This window comes from Schistocerca americana, chromosome 8, assembly GCF_021461395.2.
Source record: "Schistocerca americana isolate TAMUIC-IGC-003095 chromosome 8, iqSchAmer2.1, whole genome shotgun sequence".
Classification (NCBI taxonomy): domain Eukaryota; kingdom Metazoa; phylum Arthropoda; class Insecta; order Orthoptera; family Acrididae; genus Schistocerca; species Schistocerca americana.
In genome coordinates, this window is record NC_060126.1 from 144,430,773 (window position 1) to 144,455,000 (window position 24,228).

The following is a 24,228-nucleotide window of genomic DNA, read 5'->3' on the forward strand; positions in this document are numbered from 1 at the left end:
TATTGTTACTAGAGGAAAAAAATGATACAGATACGTAATTCAAAAATATGTTTATTTATTTACAATTCATGTATCATTCCACATATCATATACATTGTCACTCATAGAGTAACATATTGGAATACAAGATCATATCTACACAAGCTTCAGTCATTGGATGATGCTCTCCTTATATGCCAAAGTTCCTAACAAATTTGCTAACATTAATACACAAACACACTCATTCTTTGATTAAGGAAACACTATTTCACAATACTCTACATATGTTGCAACTCATTCAGTATTACTAATCAGTAAAATGATAACTATAACAAAAAGTAGAATCTCTTTCGGAAGACTCTTGCTATAAGTGTTCTTTTTTCAGAATGGATTCAGTGACATCATCACATCAAATCAAATAAATTATTCTCCTTATTGTAACACCATTAAACATTAAATGTCTTCTTATTGTAGCACCATTAAATATTAAATGTCTTAACTACCTCATAATTTAATCTCATTAACATCTACAGGTCTCATAGCATTCTCCTTCTACTAAGCAACAGTAGTAATTTTGAATAGTTGCCTTCATCTGTAATACTAATAACATATGTAGCTAACAGTTTCTATAAAAATAAAACAAACTGCAGTTTTGCAACCAAGACTGTTTTTTCTTTCATATTGTTACCACTGGTTGCTGCATTACAAAGCCATGGATTGGAAAAAGTTCTAATTTCTATGAATAAATCACACCATAAATCTCTTGTGCTGTTGCAACATCATTCAAGATTTCAACAGAAACAAAACTGCCAAATTCCTCTACTGTCGCAACACTTGTTTTGAACACCATTACTCTGTTAGAAATAGCTACCCACTAGCACCCTAAATGTTCCTATGAGTGAAGCTCATCATTTTAGACAGCAACAGCACAGTAATCTACACGGAAAACTGCTATCTTTTCATGTAACTGGAGCTGCCTACATCCCATTTTCTGAAATAACTGTTAACTTCTCTTTTACTATGATTTCACCCCAACAAACAACATTGTCCTAATATTTCAAACCACAATATTTTTAAGGATGTATATGTACCATTAAAACAACAAAAATACTACGTAACCAAGTACTATTGTAACGTCTATGGAGCCTTACAGCACACTATACCTATTTACAAACTAGTTACAGAATGGTTCTGTGGTTTTAATAGTTAAAAAGAGCCTCTAAGATCAGAAAATATGCCAAATGTGATCACATATTACATAAATTATGTCCTAGTCATAAAAGAGCTGTCTCAGTTCATTACAAAGCTGCAATTGTTTATAACAATTAGCTGTACCACTTCACAAGAATTATTTCTCCCTTGACATGTTTACTAGATTTTAAATGAGGAAAATAAATGTTACAAAAAGTTGGTCTACTTTGGTGCCATAATTGATCAATTGCCATAGTTAATACCGAAGTTGCCCCATTTGACTCTAAAGCTGCCCCATTTAACACAGAAACTGCATTGCTAGATGCAAATTCTGTGCCATTTATCCACGTGTTTCTCCCACATGACACACAAGCTGCCTTACTTGATGCAGAAGCTATCCCACTTAGAGCAAAAGCTGGCCCATTTACTAAAGAGATTCTACTCCATTTTTAAGCACAAACTGTCCCAGTTGACCGCCATGCTGGCCCAACTGATATAAAAGCTACCCTACTTCATAAAAAGGCTGTTTTATCTAACCTAAAACCTATCCTATTTGATCAAAGAATATGCCACACTTAACAATAGAGCTACCCCACTTGATGAAAGAGCTGCCCCACTTGACCAAAAGGCTTTTCCACTTGACAGAAAAACAACATCATGTGACCCAGAAACTATTCTGCACAACACAGAAACTGTCCCATGTGACACAGAAGCTGCCCCGCCACACTTACAATAGAGCTGCCCCACTTGATCACAGAGCTGCCCCACTTGACCAAAAGGCTTTTCCACTTGACAGAAAAACAACCTCATGTGACCCAAAAGCTATTACACACAACACAGAAACTGTCCCAAATGACACAGAAGCTGCCCCACTTGACATACAAGCTGCCCCACTTGACATACAAGCTGCCCCACTTGACATACAAGCTGCCCCACTTGACACAGAAGCTGCCCCACTTGACACAGAAGCTGCCCCACTTGACACAGAAGCTCCCCCACTTGACACAGAAGCTCCCCCACTTGACACAGAAGCTCCCCCAATTGACATACAAGCTGCCCCACTTGACACAGAAGCTGCCCCACTTGACACAGAAGCTGCCCCACTTGACACAGAAGCTGCCCCACTTGACACAGAAGCTGCCCCACTTGACACAGAAGCTGCCCCACTTGACACAGAAGCTGCCCCACTTGACACAGAAGCTGCCCCACTTGACACAGAAGCTGCCCCACTTGACACAGAAGCTGCCCCACTTGACACAGAAGCTGCCCCACTTGACACAGAAGCTGCCCCACTTGACACAGAAGCTGCCCCCCTTGACACAGAAGCTGCCCCACTTGACACAGAAGCCGCCCCACTTCACATACAGCCTGCCCCACTTGACATACAAGCTGCCCCACTTGACATACAAGCTGCCCCACTTGACATACAAGCTGCCCCACTTGACATACAAGCTGCCCCACTTGACATACAAGCTGCCCCACTTGACATACAAGCTGCCCCACTTGACATACAAGCTGCCCCACTTGACATATAAGCTGCCCTCTTGGCAAAGAAGCTGCCCCACTTGACAAAGAAGCTGCCTCACTTAATATAGAAGTTGTCCCTCTTAAAGAAGAAGCTGCCCTGCTTGGTGCAGAAGCTGCCCTATTTGATACAGAAACTGCCCTACTTCAAACAGAAGTGGGCCAACTAGATACAGAAGCTACACTACTCAGTACAAAAGCTGGTCCACATACTCAGGAGATTCACTCCTTTGTTGCAGAAGCTGCCACATTAACTACAAAAAGCTGCCCCATTTAACATAGAAGGGTATCTTGTTGATATATAACTCATACCAATTCACACACATACTGCGTAATTTTTTCTACATCCCTCCCCCCAACCCCCTCCATTAGTTTCCCAACACAGAAGCAATCCAGTATTACACAGAGGCTGCTACACTAAAAAAATATTGCCTTTCTACTAAAAAAAAGGCAATACACAAAGTGCCTTCATAGCACAAGAAATTGGCCTTTCAAAACAAACAAAAACACACACACTATATTATTGGAAACTATTCATTTCCATAATGCCCATTTAACAAAAGAAACCCCCTTACTTGGATAAATTCTCAAGTATTCCTGCTTTGTACATCTGTTTTCATCAAAGCAGGACGCCTATTAAAAAATAACACAGCCTCTTAAAAAAATCTGTCAATGACACTGTATCAACAAGTTCAACAATTACACAACTCTCTCTGTTCCACACAAATTTCTTTTTAAATGTTATTACTGTAACATCATCTGCTAGTATAGTAATTTTATTACAAAAATGTTCTTTCAACAAGACTAATTTAACTAATAATCAGCTTAACAACACAAGTCAAGTACTGTATACAATTAAATATATTTAAAAACTGCAGGATTCAAAGCAGATAAATTATGTTTTTATAATTCTCTGTGATATGTCACTGAATTCATAATATTAGGCATAGGCTTCACAGACTTATGAAACTGATTTATGTTTGTTAATGATATGTACATTTAATGAAATGAATCAGCATATTACGAAGTGTGATGTATGTGGGCATATGTTTTGGAGAGAGTCTTATTCAACACAAAACTTCAAAACAGTGATCTCTATACTTCCACATTCAGACATATTATTTACATAACCACAGGCACACACAGAAATTCTATATTACAGAAGTCTCTGCTGAAGGCAGTATTTATACTTTGACACTATCATAGGTAGCACAGATGCCTAGTTTTTCCTTATTTTTTCTTACATTCGACAATGTACTGAAGTATTTCAAGAACACTTTTTGACTAGAACTAATACAAACTATTTTACACTAGGAAACAAAATGTACACAAAAGAGGATGGTGACAATGGCAAGGGTAATTATCCAATATCACAAAATGCTAATATGGCACAATTTTTTTACTCACTAAAAGTAAAAATTATAGAAATTGATAAGTGTTTCAACTATAAGCTATGGAATACTTATGTTCATACACTACCCTTTACTGAAACAAGAAACTGAGCAAAAACACATGTTCCTGGAACAATTTATACGAATCCATTGGTACAAGAACAAGTCAAATTCCAGCAGATACATTTCAATTCATCATTACATTTATACTTTAGCCAACTGTATCACAAATCCATTAAACTAATATACTATCAATAACAGATTCAAAAAACTGATTCTTTCGTTAAGTTTCAAATTCGTCTGTGAAGAGGATGAATAAAATTTAATTACCCAACATTCACCAATTTATGGAAGCCACTCAGACTCATCTGGCTGATAAATGCTAATTTCTTCGCGATCCCGATCTCCACGGACTTTATGGTATACCTTCTTGGCACCTTCAGCAACTACTTCAACACCATCACCCAACTTATCTCCTGCTGTACGAACAACACCGGCAATACTACCAGGGCTGAAGGTATCTGGGTTGATATTGATATTATAGCTGTCATCTGTCACCTTCGGACACTCATCTTGCTTGATGATGCTCAGATCAAAAGGATCAACACCAAAACTGCTCAACTTGCTTCGTATCTGCAAAAACAAGAAGACATTTTATCAGCATTGAACATTTGATATTGCATGACAACATATGTGTTATCTGACACAAGAGCAATAGCATAACAAATTATGAACATCCATGCACTGAACACTAAGGTGAAAAAGTCTGGACAGACAAAATATAAATTATACAATTTTTGATACACCCTCATTGTATGTTTTACTGTTTTTGTTTAAAATGGTTCCAATTAGCTGCACTTGCAAACTTACTTAAACTATAATTAGCAGTTCAGACCTCCCAGTTATAATCCAAATGTTAAGTGCTTCCATAAACTATGCCACTTAATTTATATTTAATGAAACAAAACACAAAACCACTTAGGCCATAAACGTGCAATTCAATGATAATACAGTATGATTCACCCAAAGATGAAATGATGACAAGTGAGTGGAGCACACTCAGGGCACTTCTTCTCCCTTTTTATAAGGTTAGTAGTGAAACATGACTTTCTATATAATCATAAAAGAGCATTCTCATTTCATTAGTCTACTATTCCATCTATAATTGAACTTCTTACAGATATGTCTGAATTTTTAATGAAATTTGCAGCATTCATTAACAAAGCATGAGAAGAGTAATTTCACTGTGCCATATGAATTTTTATGGCAAAAAACGTCAAGCCACTACCATGAAACTGTGTTTGAGGTAGTAATTCTAAAACTGTAGGAAGAAGAGTCAAATGATAAAAAAAGAGTCAAAAGATAAAATTACCATACAATCTCTAATCTTAACAAGTGGCAGCTTTCCTTACCTTCTCAACATACATCTTGTCGAGAGTGGGTGAGCGGGACAGTATCGATGCAGACTGGCGATGAGCAAAGGCCAGCTTCTGGCAGGTGAAAACACCAGCATAATTTTCATAGTCTGTTGCAAAGACTGTGTAGCTTGCACTGCCGGCAATGCCTGGAAGAGAGAGAGAGAGTTAAACTGTAGTTGAACCAGAATTGGACTGTAGAGGATCCCTACAAGAAAGCAAAGAAAAATATATACTACTGAAGTCAATTTCATCATAATTTGAGGTTTACAATATCAAATTACTGTGTGAAAGGATACAAGGAATCAAAATTATCAAGTATTTAATGCTCATGCAAGAAGTAAACTGATTTCATAACATTTTACAGCTAATAGTTAAAAGTAAACTTTTCAGAAAGAGATATCGACAGAATCACTCACTGAGAGGGAATCTGACTCGCATAGCACCAGGTGTTTGCTTGTCAGGTATCGTCAGATCTCCAGTGTAGCGATAGACATGGTCCACAGATGTCATTCCAAGAATAAAGTGTTGGCTGCGCTGCTCCAGCAAGTAGTGGCCAGTATGGTTAGTGTCTACAGCATAGTTGTTGACCAGGCAAGTGCTGCCTGTTGATGTCTTCTGAATGACATACCATTTGCCCAAGAACTGTAACATATAATTAACATATTCTGATAATCAAAAGAAATACTGCGACTAATGGTTATGAAACAATAATTAAACTGCACTTATGCAGTTTGGGCACTTTTTTGTGTCATGGTAGATGGTGTCACTAAAGAATTTATGATATTTATATAGCTAAAATAAAGATCTTTACATAAAGGTAACTAACGTGCTGTCAAGGCCCTCAGACACCACACTTGACAGCCCCAGTAAGATTTGTTGTATTTGGAAAACTTTACATACTTCTGTTTATAATACTATCTTGCCTTCAGTTTTGTAGCAATAATATTTTTGTATGTCAAATCATGAGAAATGAGTGCTTCAAAGGAATATGAGAATGTTGTTCATGTTGTTAGGAAAGTGTTAAATGCAATAAAGAAAACAGAAGTACTGACTAAAATTAAAGTGAGAAAAATGCTTAAATATTTCTGGAAGTCTTAAATGAATATAGTAAAACAATATATGAATCAGTTGTCTTGCACTATTGACCCTCTGGAATAAACAGATGATTTAGAAAACTGTTTATTCTAACCTAACAGAGTACAATCAAATTAAATCAAATTCAACACAATGGCAAAACAACAGAAGACAGGTAGGTCTACCAAAGTATGAATAAGAGTCAGATGGCTGAATTGTTTTTATTTCATTTGCGTGACATTATCAACTGACTAATTCGCTGTGATGGATCAAACACTGTCACAAGTATAGTGTTGCAATAGCACATCCTGCCCGTTGTTGTACAACTTCATCAGCAAAGAAGCTCATAACAACTAGAATTAATTTGTATGCTGCAGCTTCAGACTTGTATGAATATTGTTCATTTTTCTACCTGTTGCCCACTGTTACTATGCTCATTGTACAAAACACCCTATGCTGATTTCTGAAGAATGGATATCTGTTGTGAAGGGGCATTCAAAGAGAAACGAGCCAGAGGCATAATTACAGAAACCAGTACCTGTATGTTAGAAGTAGTGACTCTGGCTGTTGAGACACTTGTCCCACTGTGACACAAGGCAGTGAATGTCTGCCTCATAAAATTCCCGGGGCTGCAATGTTAACGAGTTCTGCACGTATAGCTGGACGTCATGGTCTGAGGTGAATCGTTTGCCCCTCAGAGCCTTTTTAAGAGGACCAAAATGGCGTAATCACAGGGAGAGAGGTCTGGACTGCATGGAGGGTGGCTGAGAACCTCCCATTTGAATTTCTGCAGGAGTGCCGTGACTGTGTTGATTGTATGAGGCTTTGAATTGTCGTGGAGCAGAATGACCCCATGGGTGAGACTGCCTGGTTGTTTTGATTGCTTGGCAAAGGGTTGTCAAGGTTTGCGAGTAACACTGGACATTCACTGTTGTCCTGTGCTGTAGGAAGTGAACCAGAAGGATGCCACCTTGGTTAAAGAAGAAGGTCAGCATAAACTTTCCTGCACTCATGTGGACGATGACATTTAGCTGTACATGTGGAACTGGTTCACACTGCAGTCCCGGGAATTTTAAGAGACAACCATTCACCGCCTTGTGTCACAGTTGGGCAAGTGTCTCATCAGCCAGCGTCAATACTTCTAACATGCAGGTACTGTTTTCTGTCATTATGCCTCTGACTTGTTTCTTTTTGAATGCCCCTTATACAACTGCCACATAAATCAGCACTATGAATGTTATGCACCAGTTGTCAAATGTATGATATTTTTACCACAACATGTTTCTGGACTATATTATCCCACTAACAAGTGCTATAATGCAAGGAGACAATTCAATGCATTGCAAAGCTATACATACAGACAACCATATAAAATATTACTTTATATGGTTGTCAGTATGTATAGTATTGTGATTGAATGATTTGTTTCCTTGTTATACAGCACCTGATAATGGAATGACGTAGTTCCGAATCATGTTATGGTAAAAATATCACACATCTGAAGACTGCTGCATAACAGTCTCAGTAACTGAAGACTAACTTGAGCAAACACTCGTAACTCATCTGTTCCCCAAGAAATGAATAATTCTGTAAATATTTATTGTGTGTTTTATGTCATTTTACTTTTTATAGTCTCTCCTTGTGGCATTCACAATTAAACAAGCAATCCACAGGTGACACATTCGAATCTACCTTTCTTTCTTGCTAGTAAACATTCAAGACTTAGTTCCATACTTTGCTGTCACAATCAGCACAATCAGGCAAAACTTGAGCAGTATCTCCCTTATCTTGTTTCCAAGCACACTACTTGTTGAGCTGTACAGAAACTAAATTCTAAGCCGAATATATTTGTCTAATTCTGATGCCAATGAAAACGAATGGGTGGGCATACAAGGTGTGTTAAAAAAGTATCAGGAATTGTGTAAATTTGTGGGTTGTATTAGTGCAATTCATGTGATTTTTCATTGTTGGGTTAATAGACATGTCTGAATCATATCTGTACACTAGTAGCCATCTTGGAATTTTAGTCTGTCATCAGTTGTTAACAAGGTATTCACCAGATATGACCTGACGTGATTTTCTGTTTCCAAAAACAAAAAGGACCTTAAAAGGCCGTCATTTTACACGTGTAGATGAGATTAAAAGGACTTCGCTGAAAAAGCTAAGTGCTATCCATAAGATTAAGCTTCAGAAGCGTTTCAGGGATTGGAAGAAGTGCTGGCATAATGTGTGTAATATCTAACAGGGACTACTCAGAAGGAGATAACATTAGAACACACCTCGCATTTCACATAGTTTATTTGCTGTTGCGCTGCTGACAGGATTAGCATAATGAAGAATGTAAGTGAGAACTTTGGAGAATGTTAAATCTGAAAATTTCCATAAAAATACTTTTCTGTATGTATATTTTGCTTTGTCCATGGTTGAAAACAAGCCATGGTAACTCACCCTGTTGACATCGAAGTCCGGCATTGGATCAACAGTGGGGCATCCTCCAAGGTGGTAACTGTGGCCACTCACTGCCACCGCAACAGACAGCAAGGCCAACAGACATGTTACAGCAGCCATATTCACCAGTATTCCTGCACATACACAAATACGGACATATTAGGATGTTCAAAGTACATGAAGACTTATATGAACATTGTATTGTATATTTCCTGTACATACTTTCCCTAAATAAAATTTAAGTGCCGAATGGTAATTGGATAATTAGTGATGGGTCACAGATTTGAAAGGGATCTGCAAAATATTCAAAGCAGACTTATCAAGAAGGGATTAGAATCACATATATTCTTCTTGTCATTTAATACCAGAGGAATGATTGTGCTGACGAGAGTTAGTGAAGGTACCTCTTTGAGTAGATGTGATAAGCAGACAATTAAGAGAAGAAAAAATGCATGTAAGAAAGAGAATCAGAACTCCAGGCATAAACAACAGTTCATTCAATCAAACAAAACAATACATTCATAAAGAGCAACAGTGTAATCATTTAGTTCTTGTACTTATGTCAGCATTCACAAGAGCAAAATAGATGTTGGCCAATATAGGACAGAATTCTTACACAGTTTCATACTCAGAACATTAAAGTGTTCCAGAATGTTGTGATCAGTTATACAATATTTATAATCCAATGAATGTCATTCAAGTCCCAAAGCAATAAATGCTTTAAGGCAAATTAATTGACATAAGGGAAATGCCTACATCTATATGCTGGGAATCAGTATAAAGTGAATGGCAGAGAGTAATTTTCATTGTTTGAGACTGGTACGTTAAGGTTTATTCCTCATTTCATTCACAGATGAACCACGGGATGAATGGCTGCTTATGTAATTCTGTGCAAGCTCTTGCTACCAGCATTCTAATTTCATTTTCATAATCCCTATGTGAGCAATGTGTTGGGGGGTTGCACAAAATCCAAATTTTTGTGCGATATTTGACGATTTGCGTCAAGTGTCTGCCAGTCGATAGTTTTCAAATTTCAACACTACTCTTACACTCTCCAGCAAGCCGAAAATACACAAGAGTTTTGTCCTTCTTTTATGCATAATACTTGATGCTCCATTATTCCAGGTTAATATGGGTCCCATACACTTGAATAGAGTTCCAATACAGGTTGTATCAATGTTTGTGGAAGCAATCTTTCTTGAAGAAACTGCAGTTTCCCATTGTCCTGCCAGTAAATCAACAGCTACCATCTGCATTCCCTACAGTGAATACCTATCTTCACATAAAACAAAACAAATTATTATTATTTTTATTATTCAGTTCTGGGCACTGCTGAATCATATGATTTAAAACAAAGGGTACTTCTGAGTTCTGTTTGAGCTTTTCTTTGGGCCCATGTTACTTTTATTCTCTTAGAGTGTTTTCCTATTGTCACATAATGTTGTTCCAGTCTTCTTGGGATTTTCTACAAGTCCTACACTTTTGTCTGTCTGGTATATCATGTTGTGTTCTTCTTGCTTCTTTCAGATCTTTTATTTCACCAACCCATTTTACTGTCACAGATTTACAATTTACTGCAACTTCATATAATTACAGTCTACCTAGACATTCTGGTTGGTTCCATTCTTTTAATAAGCCCATTAAGCTTGCATTTGCCTATATCCAAATAAACATTGGTATCCTTTTAAAATTCTTAATTAGCTTTTAGTCTCCATGTCCCCTTTTCAGTGAAATTTGGATCAAACATTTTTCTGATTGCTTTTTGTTCCCCTGTTTGGATTTCTTCAATGTCCCAATTTGTGTTTTAAATCAGTCTTCCAGTTCCCTTAAACGCAGTAGTTTGATGAATGCTTTGTAGTGTCTCAGTTTATTTTGATATTTATTTTTTGGTTTTTGTAAGTATCTTTTGTAAGTCTGAAGTCTCTTTCCATTATGTAGCAACACATTTCATTACCAATCTTTTCAGATGATTCTCCTGCATAGTTTTCTCTAAATATTTTAACAGAGAAATACTTTCTGTTTTCCTGTATTTAGTTTCTTAAATTTTTGAATGCTAAACTGTTTTGGAGCCGTTTTTGTGTTGTTTGAACTTTTGACATAGAATCGCCAGCCCATCTGCAAAAGCTAACATAAGCAATTTAAGCATCTTGTTGGCTCTTCCTACATATGATCAGACTGACAACTAGAGGCTCAGATTTGAATTTTATCAACTCTTGGATTACTTTTTATACGACAAAGCTAGAGTCACACCATTCAATTTTTTTAAAAGGTGAAAAACGGTAATTTGTGACGATGTACTGTTTTGAGCTTCTTCAAATGTTGTGTGGTAATGTTATATGAAAATCCAGTACATGCGGTATTGGGATCATTTTGTAGAACAGTTTCTATTGAAGACTGTCTTGTATTACCGCAGAACGAAAACACTTCTTTATAAGGCTCCAAGGGCACCGTCACGGTGCGAGACAGCAAGAAGGATAACGAGTACGTTCTCTGCGCTACGCAGAAGGTAAACTTCTTGCGTTGTTCATGTTTTCAATCTCTACGTAGGGAACCATTCCATGTAACAGACTTAAGTGGAACCAGTAGACGATCTGCACTGCTGTTATGTTGAGAAATAATTATTTGTTCATTCTCGCAATGACGTATTCTTAATTGAAATTTTTGTACTATATATATATGCTCTGCTTTATTCCAATACGTTGTCTTCTGGAGATCTCTGTGACGTATAGGTAATGTAGGCATACATTACGGGATCTTCTTTTTCTTTTTCCTTCTTTTTTTTTAAGCTGAAGACACAGCGACATGCACCATCATTTCGCCGCGGCATTGCCGATGTCTCTTTACTTGAGGCATGATGAACAAGGGTTCTTCCCTGCCACTTTGCCTTGTGAACAACTCGCAATCTAGCTTACAATAAATGATTTACCACTATTTCATTTCCCAGTGGGAAACCCGAGTTATTTTCACGCTGGTAGATAGCACTGCTATTATTTATTTTTATTTATTTATTTACACGTCAAGTTCCTCAAGTTTCGTAGGACCAAATTGAGGAGCAAATCTCCAACGTCATGGAACGTGTCAGTACATGAAATTACAACATAAGAGTAATAACAGATGAAAATAAAAATGTTTATGAACGCGATAAAAGTCAGTCCATAAGTTTAAGTAAACGCAATTAACAATACAACAAGAATCAGCTTAATTTTTCATGGAACTCCTCGACAGAATAGAAGGAGTGACAAATGAGAAAACTCTTCAGTTTCGATTTGGAAGCGCGTGGATTACTGCTGAGGTTTTTGAATTCGAGTGGTAGCTTATTGAAAATAGATGCAGCAGTATACGACACACCTTTCTGCACAAGTTAAGACGTCCGATCCAAATGCAGGTTTGACTTCTGCCGAGTATTAACTGAGTGAAAGCTGCTTATTCTTGGGAATAAGCTGATATTGTTAACAAAAAATGACAGTAAGGAATATATATACCGAGAGGCCAATGTCAAAGTACCCAGACACGTGAACAGTGGTCGACAAGAGGTTCGTGAACTACACCACTTATTGCCCGAACCGGCCGTTTCTGAGCTAAAAATATCCTTTTAGAATGCGAAGAGTTACCCCAAAATATAATACCATCCGACATAAGCAAAGAAGACTAAGTTTCGTGTCGAACGATCACCCGCTTCGGATACCGTTCGAATAGTAAAAATGGCAGCACTAAGTCTTTTAACAAGATCCTGAACATTGGTTTTCCACGACAGTTTACTATCTATCTGAACACCTAGAAATTTGAACTGTCCAGTTTCACTAATCATATGCCCATTCTGTGAAATTAAAATGTCAGGATTTGTTGAATTGTGTGTTAGAAACTGTAAAAACTGAGTCTTACAGTGATTTAGCATTAGTTTATCTTCTACAAGCCATGAACTTAGGTCATGAACTGCATTATTTGAAACCGAGCCAATGTTCCACACAACATCCTTTACTACCAAGCAAGTGTCATCAGCAAACAGAAAAAGTTTAGAGTTACTCATAATACTAGAGGGCATGTTATTTATATAAATAAGGAACAGGAGTGGCCCCAACACTGATTCCTGGGGCACCCCCCACTTGACAGTACCCCACTCAGACCCCACATCACAGCCATTCTTCGAGTTGACGCCACTTCGGCGATTTGCGTGTCGATGGGGATGAAATGATGATGATAAGGACAACACAACACCCCCCTGAGCGGAGAAAATCTCCGACCCAGACGGGAATCGAAGCCGGGCCGTTAGGTATGACATTCCGTCGCGCTGATCACTCAGCTACCAACCCCTATCCGTTATTCCACAGGAAGTTCCAGAACAGGAGTCTGAACAACCAGATACGATAAGATTCAATTCTCACAGTCGCTCTGCTATCGAGAATACACTGATCGCAACAATACACATATTCCAGAATAGATAATTTTGTCTTTCTCTTTGGAAATACAGAATGGAATTTGCATTGTCTGTCGTGAAGGAAAATCCTTTAACATTTAAAGGTTTTGTCGAGAACACTGGCAGGTGTTTGCTTTTTTACCTCTGCTCTAGAGCCACATGATTACCATGTAATTCATATTGAACTGCTTGGTAGCGGGTTCATAAAACACTTACAGGCTATTTCTCCACTGTTCCACTCTTGAACTGCATTGAGGGAGAAATAAACACCTAAATCCTTCCGTGCGAGCTCTGACTTATTGTATTTTATTATGATAGTCATTTCTCCCTACGAAGGTGGGAGTCAATAAAATACTTTCACACTCGGGGAGGAAAATTGGCGATTGTAATTTTGTGAAAAGATCTCGTAGCAACGAAAAACGCCTTTGTTTAACTGTCACTTCAAGTAGCATATCACATCCATGACAGTTTGTCCCATGCTTAGCAATAACACAAAACTAGCTGCCTTTCTTCGAAATTTTTCGGTATGCTCCGTCACTCCTATCTGGTACGGAGTCCCCTACCACACACTCAGTAGAGGTCGGACAAGCGTAATGTCTCTCTCGTAGATCTGTTGCATCTTCTAAGTGTTCTTTCAATAAAAGGCAGTCTTTGATTCATAATCTCCACATTTTCTATGTGATTTTCCACTTTAATTTGTTCGTAATTTTAATCCCTTAGTGTTTTGTCGAATCTACAACTTTTAAATTCGTGCGATTTATCCTGTAATCAAAGTTTAACGGATTTCTTTAGCACTTATATGTAGGACATCACTTTTTGTTGTTTTAACTGCTGATTTTCGCGCCATTTACCAGACGTTATCAGAGGCTCAATCTTGTGACACTTAAGAACAGCCGGAAAAAGAGGTCAGAACATAGACTGATAAACAGCTAACAGCCATTCGCTAACAAATTAGCGGACAAAATAACACCCCTTGGGATATAGCAGTTTGGCCAAAGAATTCATCTCATATTTTCCTTGTTTAATGAAGAAGGTGCAAAAAATACTAAGAACTACACATGCAAACTTTTCCATTTGTGAAACTCTGTGTGGAACAGAGCAAAGCATTTCATCATTGCTCTGCGAATGTTGGCGCCCTGCGTATCCCGCCTGCGGGGAGACGTTCCGCTCACGCAACCTGAAGTTTGTAGAAGGCTGCTGACGTCAGAGAAAGCTACGTGCCGCGCAGAAAGATCAGGAACCTGTTTGCAGCGCCGGCTTAAGCAGCATGAGTTCCGAGAACTACCGAGCGGAGGTCGCGAAGTGTCGAGAGGTTTCGCGGAGTTAGGGGGATTCCTGTGCTTTCGCAGTCACCGGAAAGGCATCACTATACGTTTCTAAGCAAGTAAAGTTCGTATCAATCCGCGTAGACTATCAACTTCTACAGTCGAATGGCGCTGTTTTTGTACCAAAGCAAATCTTTATAAAATAAAGATTTGCTTTCTGTACAAGATGGAATTACTCGGACTGAATGTGTTTCAACTGCGGACATTGTTACGCCACTACTCAAATGAGTTTTGATGTGATGGTGGAAAATTACGGAAACTCTTTCTAAAGCAGTTTTCCTCGTTGTTAAAAAGGATCTGATCTTTCTGTTAAAGCAGTTCCGCGTTAGTGCCGATAATTTACGAATTATTCATTTCAAGCTTATAATGCTGCTTTCGACCTATGTATTAGCAATGTGCTTGAAGAGCCTACTCACCATGGTTTGTATTTTCTTCGTTTGACGAGAAATCGCGAACTTCGCAGATGGAACGTTAACAAAATGGTTCAAATGGCTCTGAGCACTATGGGACTTAACATCTGCGGTCATCAGTCACCTAGAACTTAGAACTACTTAAACCTAACTAACTTAAGGACATCACACACATCCATGCCCGAGGCAGGATTCGAACCTGCGACCGTAGCGGTCGTGCGGTTCCGGACTGAAGCGCCTAGAACCGCCAGTTCCGGACTGAAGCGCCTAGAACCGCTAGGTCACAAAGGCCGGCGGAACGTTAACAAGCTGTATACTAAAACACACCTGTCTGAATAACTATGAAACGAAACTGTCTACTGTTCGGTAACATCTCAGGGAAATGAAATTACTGGGAGCATTTGAAAAGATGATGCACACAAAATCGCTCACTCCATGAAGAAAGGCGAAATAGTTACTGTGTTCCTTAAGTGCAAATTTCAAACGACCGTACTGAAGATGTGAGGAGGGCGTAAGCGAGGGAAAAAACTACACATGGACGATGCTTCGATGCAGAACGGCTGTATAACTGAATGGAATACAACAACGGTACCTCAAGTATTTCTTTTCCTTAGTCTTTGCTACGACGCGCCTCCAATAAGTAATGCAACTCATCTTATTTCTGAAAGCGTATTGGTATTATTCATATTGCTATACACCATATTATTTCCCATTCTTTTGGATACAAAAACCTGTTTTTCAACACAATATCGGTTCAATGCGACGGCTTTACGTTACCTTACTGGGAGGGCATTTATGCCTGCATGGTACCATTCTACAAGTCGACGTCGAAGCCAGCGAGTCAATAACCTCCCCATCAGCATGAGATTTTCACTCTGCAGCGGAGTGTGCGCTGATATGAAACTTCCTGGCAGATTAAAAGTGTGCGCCGGCCCGAGACTCGAACTCGGGACCTTTGCCATTCGCGGGCAAGTGCTCTACCAACTGAGCTACCCAAGCACGACTCACGCCCGGTACTCACAGCTTTACTTCTGCCAGTACCTCATCTCCTACCTTCTAAACTTTACAGAGCTCTCCTGCGAACCTTGCAGAAGTGGCACTCCTGAAAGAAAGGATATTGCGGAGACATGGCTTAGCCACAGCCTGGGGGATGTTTCCAGAACGAGATTTTCACTCTGCAGCGGAGTGTGCGCTGATATGAAACTTCCTGCAAGATTCGCATTAGAGCTTCTGTAAAGTTTGGAAGGGAGGTATGAGGTACTGGCAGAAGTATAGCTGTGAGGACGGGGCGTGAGTCGTGCTTGGGTAGCTCAGTTGGTCGAGCACTTGCCCGCGAAAGGCAAAGGTCCCGAGTTCGAGTCTCGGTCTGGCACACAGTTTTAATCTGCCAGGAAGTTTCAACCTCCCCATCATCCACATTCTGCTTCCCGCGGAGTGCATCCTTCATTGGGCCAAACAGATGGAAGTTGGAAGGTGCGAGATCTCTGGGCGGAAGGTTGAATGAGGAAGAATCGTCCAAGGAAATTTTGTGAGACCTTCTGTGGTGCGTAGAGTTGAGTGAGGCCTTGCGTTGTCACAAAGAAGGAGGAGTTCGCTTGCATTTTTGTGGCGGCGAAAAGCGTAAGTCGTTTCTTCAGTTTTTTGAGGGTAGCAGAATACGCTTCAGAGTTGATCACTGGTCCATGAAGAAGGACTTCGAACAGAATAACGTCTTCAGAGTCCCAGAAAGGTGTCACCGGGGCTTAACTGGCTGAGGCTGCAGCTTGAACCTTTTTTTCGGAGGAGAGGAGGTTTGCCACCACTCCATAGATTGCCATTTTGTTTCCAGTTCTAAGTGATCAACCCATGTTTCATCGCCTGTGACGATGTTCGACAAAAAAATTGACACGATCAGCTTCGTAACACGCAAGAAATTCACACAGATGGTCCTTCGTTGATTTTTATGGTCCTCTGTTAGGTGCCGGAAACCTAGTGGACGAGTGTGTCAGCTCTACCAACAGAGATGTTCAATTGTGCAGTGAGGTGTCGTTCAACTCGAGTGAGGGTGTCCGCACGTTCCAACATTGCAGGATTCACACATGTGTGCGACAGGCCGGCACGTGGGAGGGCGGAGAGGTTTGCGTGACCTTGTTGCGATGGTGACAGACGCCACGCCCAACGACTCATCGTGCTTTTGTTCACTGCCATGTCTCCACAGATATTCTGCAAGCGCCTATGAATATCTGTTATGCCCTGGTTTTCCGCCAAAAGAAACTCAATGACAGTTCTGCTTGGAACGCAGCTTTGTTACAGACGCCATCTTGAAAGCTACGTATAGCACCGTCATCTATCGGAACTTCATGAACTATAGCGATAAAACTGGGAATATTCTATGATGTCCCATAGCAAATTCCGCATTTTTTTCAACCGAAAGTGGCCGAGGAAAAAAAATGTGCTGCATTACTTATTGAACGCCGCTCGCCTTTCAAATCGAACTGACAGTAGAAACTAATGCAAATGGCCTATAGGTGACGTCGATGGGGCGGTACATTGGAACATTCAGTTACACGAAAAGGAAGGAAGATTATAAGGTTTAACGACCAGTCGACAACGAGGTCTTTAGGGACGGTGAAGTACACCAACGTGATAAACAGTCAAAGGTGCACAAAAATCGGCAGGCGCGTCAACAGCTGGGCATCACACATCTCATGGTATTTCATTTGATGTTATTACTCGGCCTTGTCTAGAGTCTTGTGGAGAACACAATTATATTTTGAACGTCTGACAACCACACTGTACGATCTGTTATAACAACATGCTTGATCGTACGCTAGCATGAATAATGCTGCACTTGAAAATGGCAATGAACTCAAAATCAGCTAATCGAGACGAATAAACCTTCTTTTTTGTGTCGAACAAAAACTGCGTTGAAGGAAAAAAAAGACTTCATTTAATAAATTCATCTCACTGTGGATCCACGGACATATAAAAACACATCTCGTGTACTGATATGACAAACCAGCAGCTTATTCATATCAAAACAGCGGTTCGTAACCCACTTCTGCACCTGTATTCCGCACGCCATCCTGCGGTGTGCGGCGGAGAATATCATTTTACTCTCTTCCTATCTTACTTGCTTATGGTATGCTGGAAAAATCACAGTCGATTCTCTTTACCAAAAATTTCTCTTTTTTTACCGTCAAGATCGAATACGCCAGAGACATGAGGAACGAGGCAATATGTTCACTGACTTGTCATCGACGGTACTGTCATACAATTTCCGAAATTATCACCAAAATGCTTTCCATATTATTTCCCACAGAATAATGTTGCGCATCAACGTTGATGTCCTTGAATAAAAGCAGCAAGCAATCTTTTGGGTGGTTGTTTAGATTTTCTCTATTTTTGGGTTAGCCGAACTTGGTAAGAGTCTCACACTGACGAACAGCACTTAATGCTCGCTCACATGAATTTTGCAAGAGACTTGTATCGTGGTTGACACACGCTTGCTTATGTTCTATCTAACATACCTCTGTGTCTGGTATTTATCTTGCCTGTAATTAAATTTATGTGGCGTTTTACTTCAAAACAATCCGGATGGGCACTTTCAGATACGTGAAAACTGTGTTTGATTCCAGTGATTTATCGTCCATGACATAATCAAACAACATCGAATTTGCTATACTGCAATTCCTTTTTTCTGTTGAGGATCAGGTAACATTTTCCCCACCAAATGTTAATAATATGCATTTCGAAAAACATTTCTAACGTAAGTACAGATAAAATATTGCGCCTTTGGACATGTATGCTGTCGGATCACTGCGCCCTTGTTTGAGATTGGAGCCTTCCTTCGCCGACCCACGCGACAGGATGTAGCAGTTAGAGCGTCTTTCAGAAGCAGTTAGTGTCCCTTTGTAGCCGCCGCCTTCTGCTTGGTACAGGGTAATCCGCCGCAAGACGTCGCAGAACAGGGTACATCATAGTTTCGTGTAGGACCCAAAGAACGCAGCAATCTTCTTCGCATGCTTCCGTGCAGAAAACAAATTACGGCGAAGTGAAGGTCACAAACAGGTCCTCTAGGTCGTTAATACAACGAACATTGACGAGGAGTACCTGGACAGGTGGATTACCAAACTTACAGGCTCTTCTGGTTAGACTGTTGTACAATGAAGGGTGATAATGCGTCTTCGACATTACTTCAGCCATACAACTACCTCCTGCGACATCATCCAATCGACTAACGTACAGCGAAAGACGCAACGAAGTGGAAAAAGACTCTAAACTTGAATTTGGGAAGTCTGTTTTCAGATCCCCGGCCGACCTTCCTGAGGTTTTCCGCCAATTTTTGTAAATCACTTATAACGGTACATTTCTTTCGAAATGACTGCGGTCAATTTCTAATAGCATTCTCGTGCAATTCTGCCTTTACCTACACATCTAATGAAATCTTTTTCGATGGGATGCTACATCATAATCTTCCTTCATTCATGGGAAACACTGCATTCGAGCATTTCGCGATCCAGACACTCCTTTGTCAATTGTGCTCAATATGACAGTAACATAACCAGAAGAAATAAACAGAACGCCAGACAACACTCATTTCTGAAACATGGATACCCGTCATGGAAGAATGCAATGTCAAATTTACTTCTTAATGATACATTAACACAGATCTTGTAGGTTTGGTTTGACAATAATAACCATGACGCAGCTATACTCGTAAGACGTTAGCAATCTGTCACACGGGCAGTTACAAGGGACCTTCTGTTTAACGTGAAACCTGAACCTGTCAGAATCGAAATTCATGTTAACCGAACCTCAGACCACCGAATTCCTAACCTGGAATTCACCTGTTAAGCCAAGTCACAGAATAACCAGGCACGTAACTCTTCTGCTGGGATTGATTTCACAGCACCTTACTGATAGACGTGATGCTAAAGACCGCCGACAGCATTTCGCACACAAGTCGCTCTCTCGAAAAGTTGCTCTGCGGGATAATAAAAGTTTTCTCTCACTCCCTCCCCGCTTCTATCTCTCTCTCTGCTTGGCGACTTAACTTCACACTGTAAATTCAAAAGGCAAAGTTCGATGACCTTTGGAAGGCTGTTCACCACTGTTCATCCTCCAGCAACAAACATATGAAAAATTAATCTAATATTTCATTGTCAAAACAATGCGGATTTCATGATGTGCGATAAAACACGTTCAGAATTTCACTGTCAAAACAATGCGAATTTCATGAGTTCTTCAGAATCCCTTTCGTTAAATAGACGATTTATCATACCTGTGATCTTCCCCGTAAAACTACACCGTTACACAAAAACAGTGTGTTAGGTTTAATTTATCGGTACAATTAAAGAAAGTAAAAGAAACGGGCCTATCAGTGCATTCAGGTGGGACTATTCTTGACACTACTGCATCTGGAGAACAAACCATAGATGTAAGCACATCTCAAGTTCACACACAGGAAAAGTTAATTCCTACATTGTTGCACTCCCTATGAACGCGTATTATTCCCTGCAACACTAATTTTCAGAGCGCACCAGCTCATGCCACACGGAGAAAAACACACCGTAGAGATTGACGTACAAACGCACACAGAAGTAGACTTATAAACTAAACTAACGGCAACGCATCACCACTCACTCACCTCTCAGACTGCCTCCGCAGGAATGACAGTCCAAGCAAGCGGCGCGCTCGAGTTAAATACTCTATTGGCTCCAGCAGGAGGGGCAGTGAGTCAGTGAGCTTAGTCAGCGCAGAACCCCCACTTCCTCCGCGGGCTGCCTGTTGCGCTCCCCACCACGCTGCATGATAAGAGAGTACGGGGCTAGTACTTCCGTTCTCCTCTGAGGTCACCCGGTTTCTGCGGAAGTCTGACACATGCAGCTACCGTAATCGCGTGAACTCCTCTCCCGGCGTCGCAAATGACGCTTCTTCACGGGTTGGTGACTGTGTCGGCTACGAGGTTATTAAGAACAACACAAAGGTACTAGACTTTCGGAACAAGGGACTGACGATGAACTGATTTAAATTTCTATTACTATCGTGAAACAAGATTTGTTATGATTATTCATTTACGTGCTATGAGTATCAAGCTGTGTGATCTCATTATTAGGGCCTGTCTACACTATATTACGTGATTAAAAGAACTACAACTGCTACTAATCGGACTTGTACGGTAATTTTACTATCGCAACGCCTGTGATTTCGAACGGCGATTGGTGCTGTAATGTTTGGTATAGTGTGGTGGCGCTCGCAAGAGTGAGGGGGGGGGCGGAGGGGGGGGAGCAGTGGGGGAATTTACCCCTAGTGAAAATTCATTTACCTTTAGAATATGAAAAAGTACGTGTAATCGTAGGACACGGTTATTTATCACAGAAAGTACCTGAAACATTATCAGTTGAACTGAAGTGAAAATATCAGTAGTGACGTAAAATGGTAGAAATGATATGAAACATACGCTGACTAATTAAAAGTATCCAGATATCCACTAGTGGACGTTAATATGGGGTCCGTCAAACCCTTCGCCTACAGACGTTAAAGTAACCTCTGGCGTGCCACAGGGGAATGTTATCAGACCATTGCTTTTCAGAATATATGTAAATGACCTAGTAGACAGTGTCGGAAGTTTCATGCGGCTTTGCGCGGATGATGCTGTAGTATACAGAGAAGTTGCAGCATTAGAAAATTGCAGCTAAATGCAGGAAGATCTGCAGCGGATAGGCACTTGGTGCAGGGAGTGGCAACTGACCCTTAACATAGACAAATGTAATGTATTGCGAATACATAGAAAGAAGGATACTTTATTGTATGATTATATGATAGCGGAACAAACACTGGTAGCAGTTACTTCTGTAAAATATCTGGGAGTATGCGTGCGGAACGATTTGAAGTGGAATGATCATATAAAATTAATTGTTGGTAAGGCGGGTGCCAGGTGGAGATTCATTGGGAGAGTCCTTAGAAAATGTAGTCCATCAACAAAGGAGGTGGCTTACAAAACACTTGTTCGACCTATACTTGAGTATTGCTCATCAGTGTGGGATCCGTACCAGGTCGGGTTGACAGAGGAGATAGAGAAGATCCAAAGAAGAGCGGCGCGTTTCGTCACTGGGTTATTTGGTAAGCGTGATAGCGTTACGGAGATGTTTAGCAAACTCAAGTGGCAGACTCTGCAAGAGAGGCGCTCTGCATCGCGGTGTAGTTTGCTGTCCAGGTTTCTGGATGAGGTATCGAATATATTGCTTCCCCCTACTTATACCTCCCGAGGATATCACGAATGTAAAATTAGAGAGATTCGAGCGCGAACGGAGGCATTCCGGCAGTCGTTCTTCCCGCGAACCATACGCGAGTGGAACAGGAAAGCGAGGTAATGACAGTGGCGCATAAAGTGCCCTCTGCCACACACCGTTGGGTGGCTTGCGGAGTATAAATGTAGATGTAGATGTAGAATTCTGCTAGGGACACTTTCATTGAGGTGCCTGAAGCCTGTGGAGGAATGGCAGCCAGTTCTTCAAAACCAGAGAAGGTAATGATGCTGGACGCTGGTGCCCGGAGCAAAGTAACTTAACTCATCCCAAAGGGAATGGGTTCGTGTCGGGACTGTGGGCAACCAGTCCGTTCCAGGAATGTTGTCCACAAACCATTGACACACAGATGCTGCTTTATGAGAGGGTGCATTGTCGTGCTGATAAAACCGTCTCACAACACTCCCTTTACTGTACGTAATATACAATGTTATAAAATGTGTTCATACCCTTCCGAACAGAAACCAGATGGCAGTTATAAGAGTCGAGGGGCACGAAAGAGAAGCAGTGGTTGGGAAGGGAGTGAGACAGGGTTGTAGCCTCTCCCCAATGTTATTCAATCTGTATATTGAGCAAGCAGTAAAGGAAACAAAAGAAAAGTTCGGAGTAGGTATTAAAATCTATGGAGAAGAAATAAAAACTTTGAGGTTCGCCGATGACATTGTAATTCTATCAGAGACAGCAAAGGACTTGGAAGAGCAGTTGAACGGAATGGACAGTGTCTTGAAAGGAGGCTATAAGATCACCAACAAAAGCAAAACGAGGATAATGGAATGTAGTCGAATTAAGTCGGGTGATGCTGAGGGAATTAGATTAGGAAATGAGGCACTTAGAGTAGTAAAGGAGTTTTGCTATTTGGGGAGCAAAATAACTGATGATGGTCGAAATAGAGAAGATATAAAATGTAGACTGGCAATGGCGAGGAAAGCGTTTCTGAAGAAGAGAAATTTGTTAACATCGAGTATAGATTTAAGTGTCAGGAAGTCGTTTCTGAAAGTATTTGTATGGAGTGTAGCCATGTATGGAAGTGAAACATGGACGATAAATAGTTTGGACAAGAAGAGAATAGAAGCTTTCGAAATGTGGTGCTACAGAAGAATGCTGAAGATTAGATGGGTAGATCACATAACTAATGATGAAGTATTGAATAGAATTGGGGAGAAGAGGAATATGTGGCACAACTTGACAAAAAGAAGGGACCGGTTAGTAGGACATGTTCTGAGGCATCAAAGGATCACAAATTTAGCATTGGAGGGCAGCGTGGAGGGTAAAAATCGTAGAGGGAGACCAAGAGATGAATACACTAAACAGATTCAGAAGGATGTGGTTTGCAGTAAGTACTGGGAGATGAAGAAGCTTGCACAGGATAGGGTAGCATGGAGAGCTGCATCAAACCAGTCTCAGGACTGAAGACCACAACAACAACAACCCTTCCGAACTCAGCATTTTCTTAAGCGCGTTAAGGAGACCTCATCCTAACCATACCGAAACATCACGTGTCTTCGCTGTTGGCACTAACGTTTTCCAGGCATTCGCCAAATCCAAACCCTCCCATCGGATCGTCACAGAGTATAACGTGATTCATCTCTTCTAATCACTCGTTTCCAATCATCGACTGTCCAGTGTCGTTGCTCTGTGGCTACCGAAATGTGTGGCTTAAGAGGAGCTGTTCGATAGTTGTACCCCATTCTTTAGTCATTCTGTTGGCACTTAGAAACCCAAGAGTGATAACTGATTTGACGCGAATTTTTCAATCGCGCTTCAC

General features: G+C 40.4%; 2 protein-coding genes across 2 annotated transcripts; one reads left to right on the plus strand and one right to left on the minus strand.

The window, feature by feature from the left end:
• Positions 1-35: 35 nt before the first annotated feature.
• Positions 36-20,933, minus strand: LOC124544624 (apolipoprotein D-like). The gene is made up of 5 exons (XM_047123224.1): positions 20,804-20,933; positions 9,026-9,159; positions 5,920-6,145; positions 5,498-5,649; positions 36-4,718 (listed from the first exon to the last, which is right to left on the minus strand). The coding sequence occupies exons 2-5, from the start codon at positions 9,143-9,145 to the stop codon at positions 4,431-4,433; spliced, it is 786 nt and encodes a 261-aa protein (XP_046979180.1). The 5' UTR covers positions 9,146-9,159; positions 20,804-20,933; the 3' UTR covers positions 36-4,430.
• LOC124545633 (mucin-7-like) lies at positions 1,770-2,705 on the plus strand. The gene has a single exon (XM_047124579.1). It carries the CDS (start codon positions 1,770-1,772, stop codon positions 2,703-2,705), a length of 936 nt encoding a protein of 311 aa, XP_046980535.1.
• Positions 20,934-24,228: the final 3,295 nt, after the last annotated feature.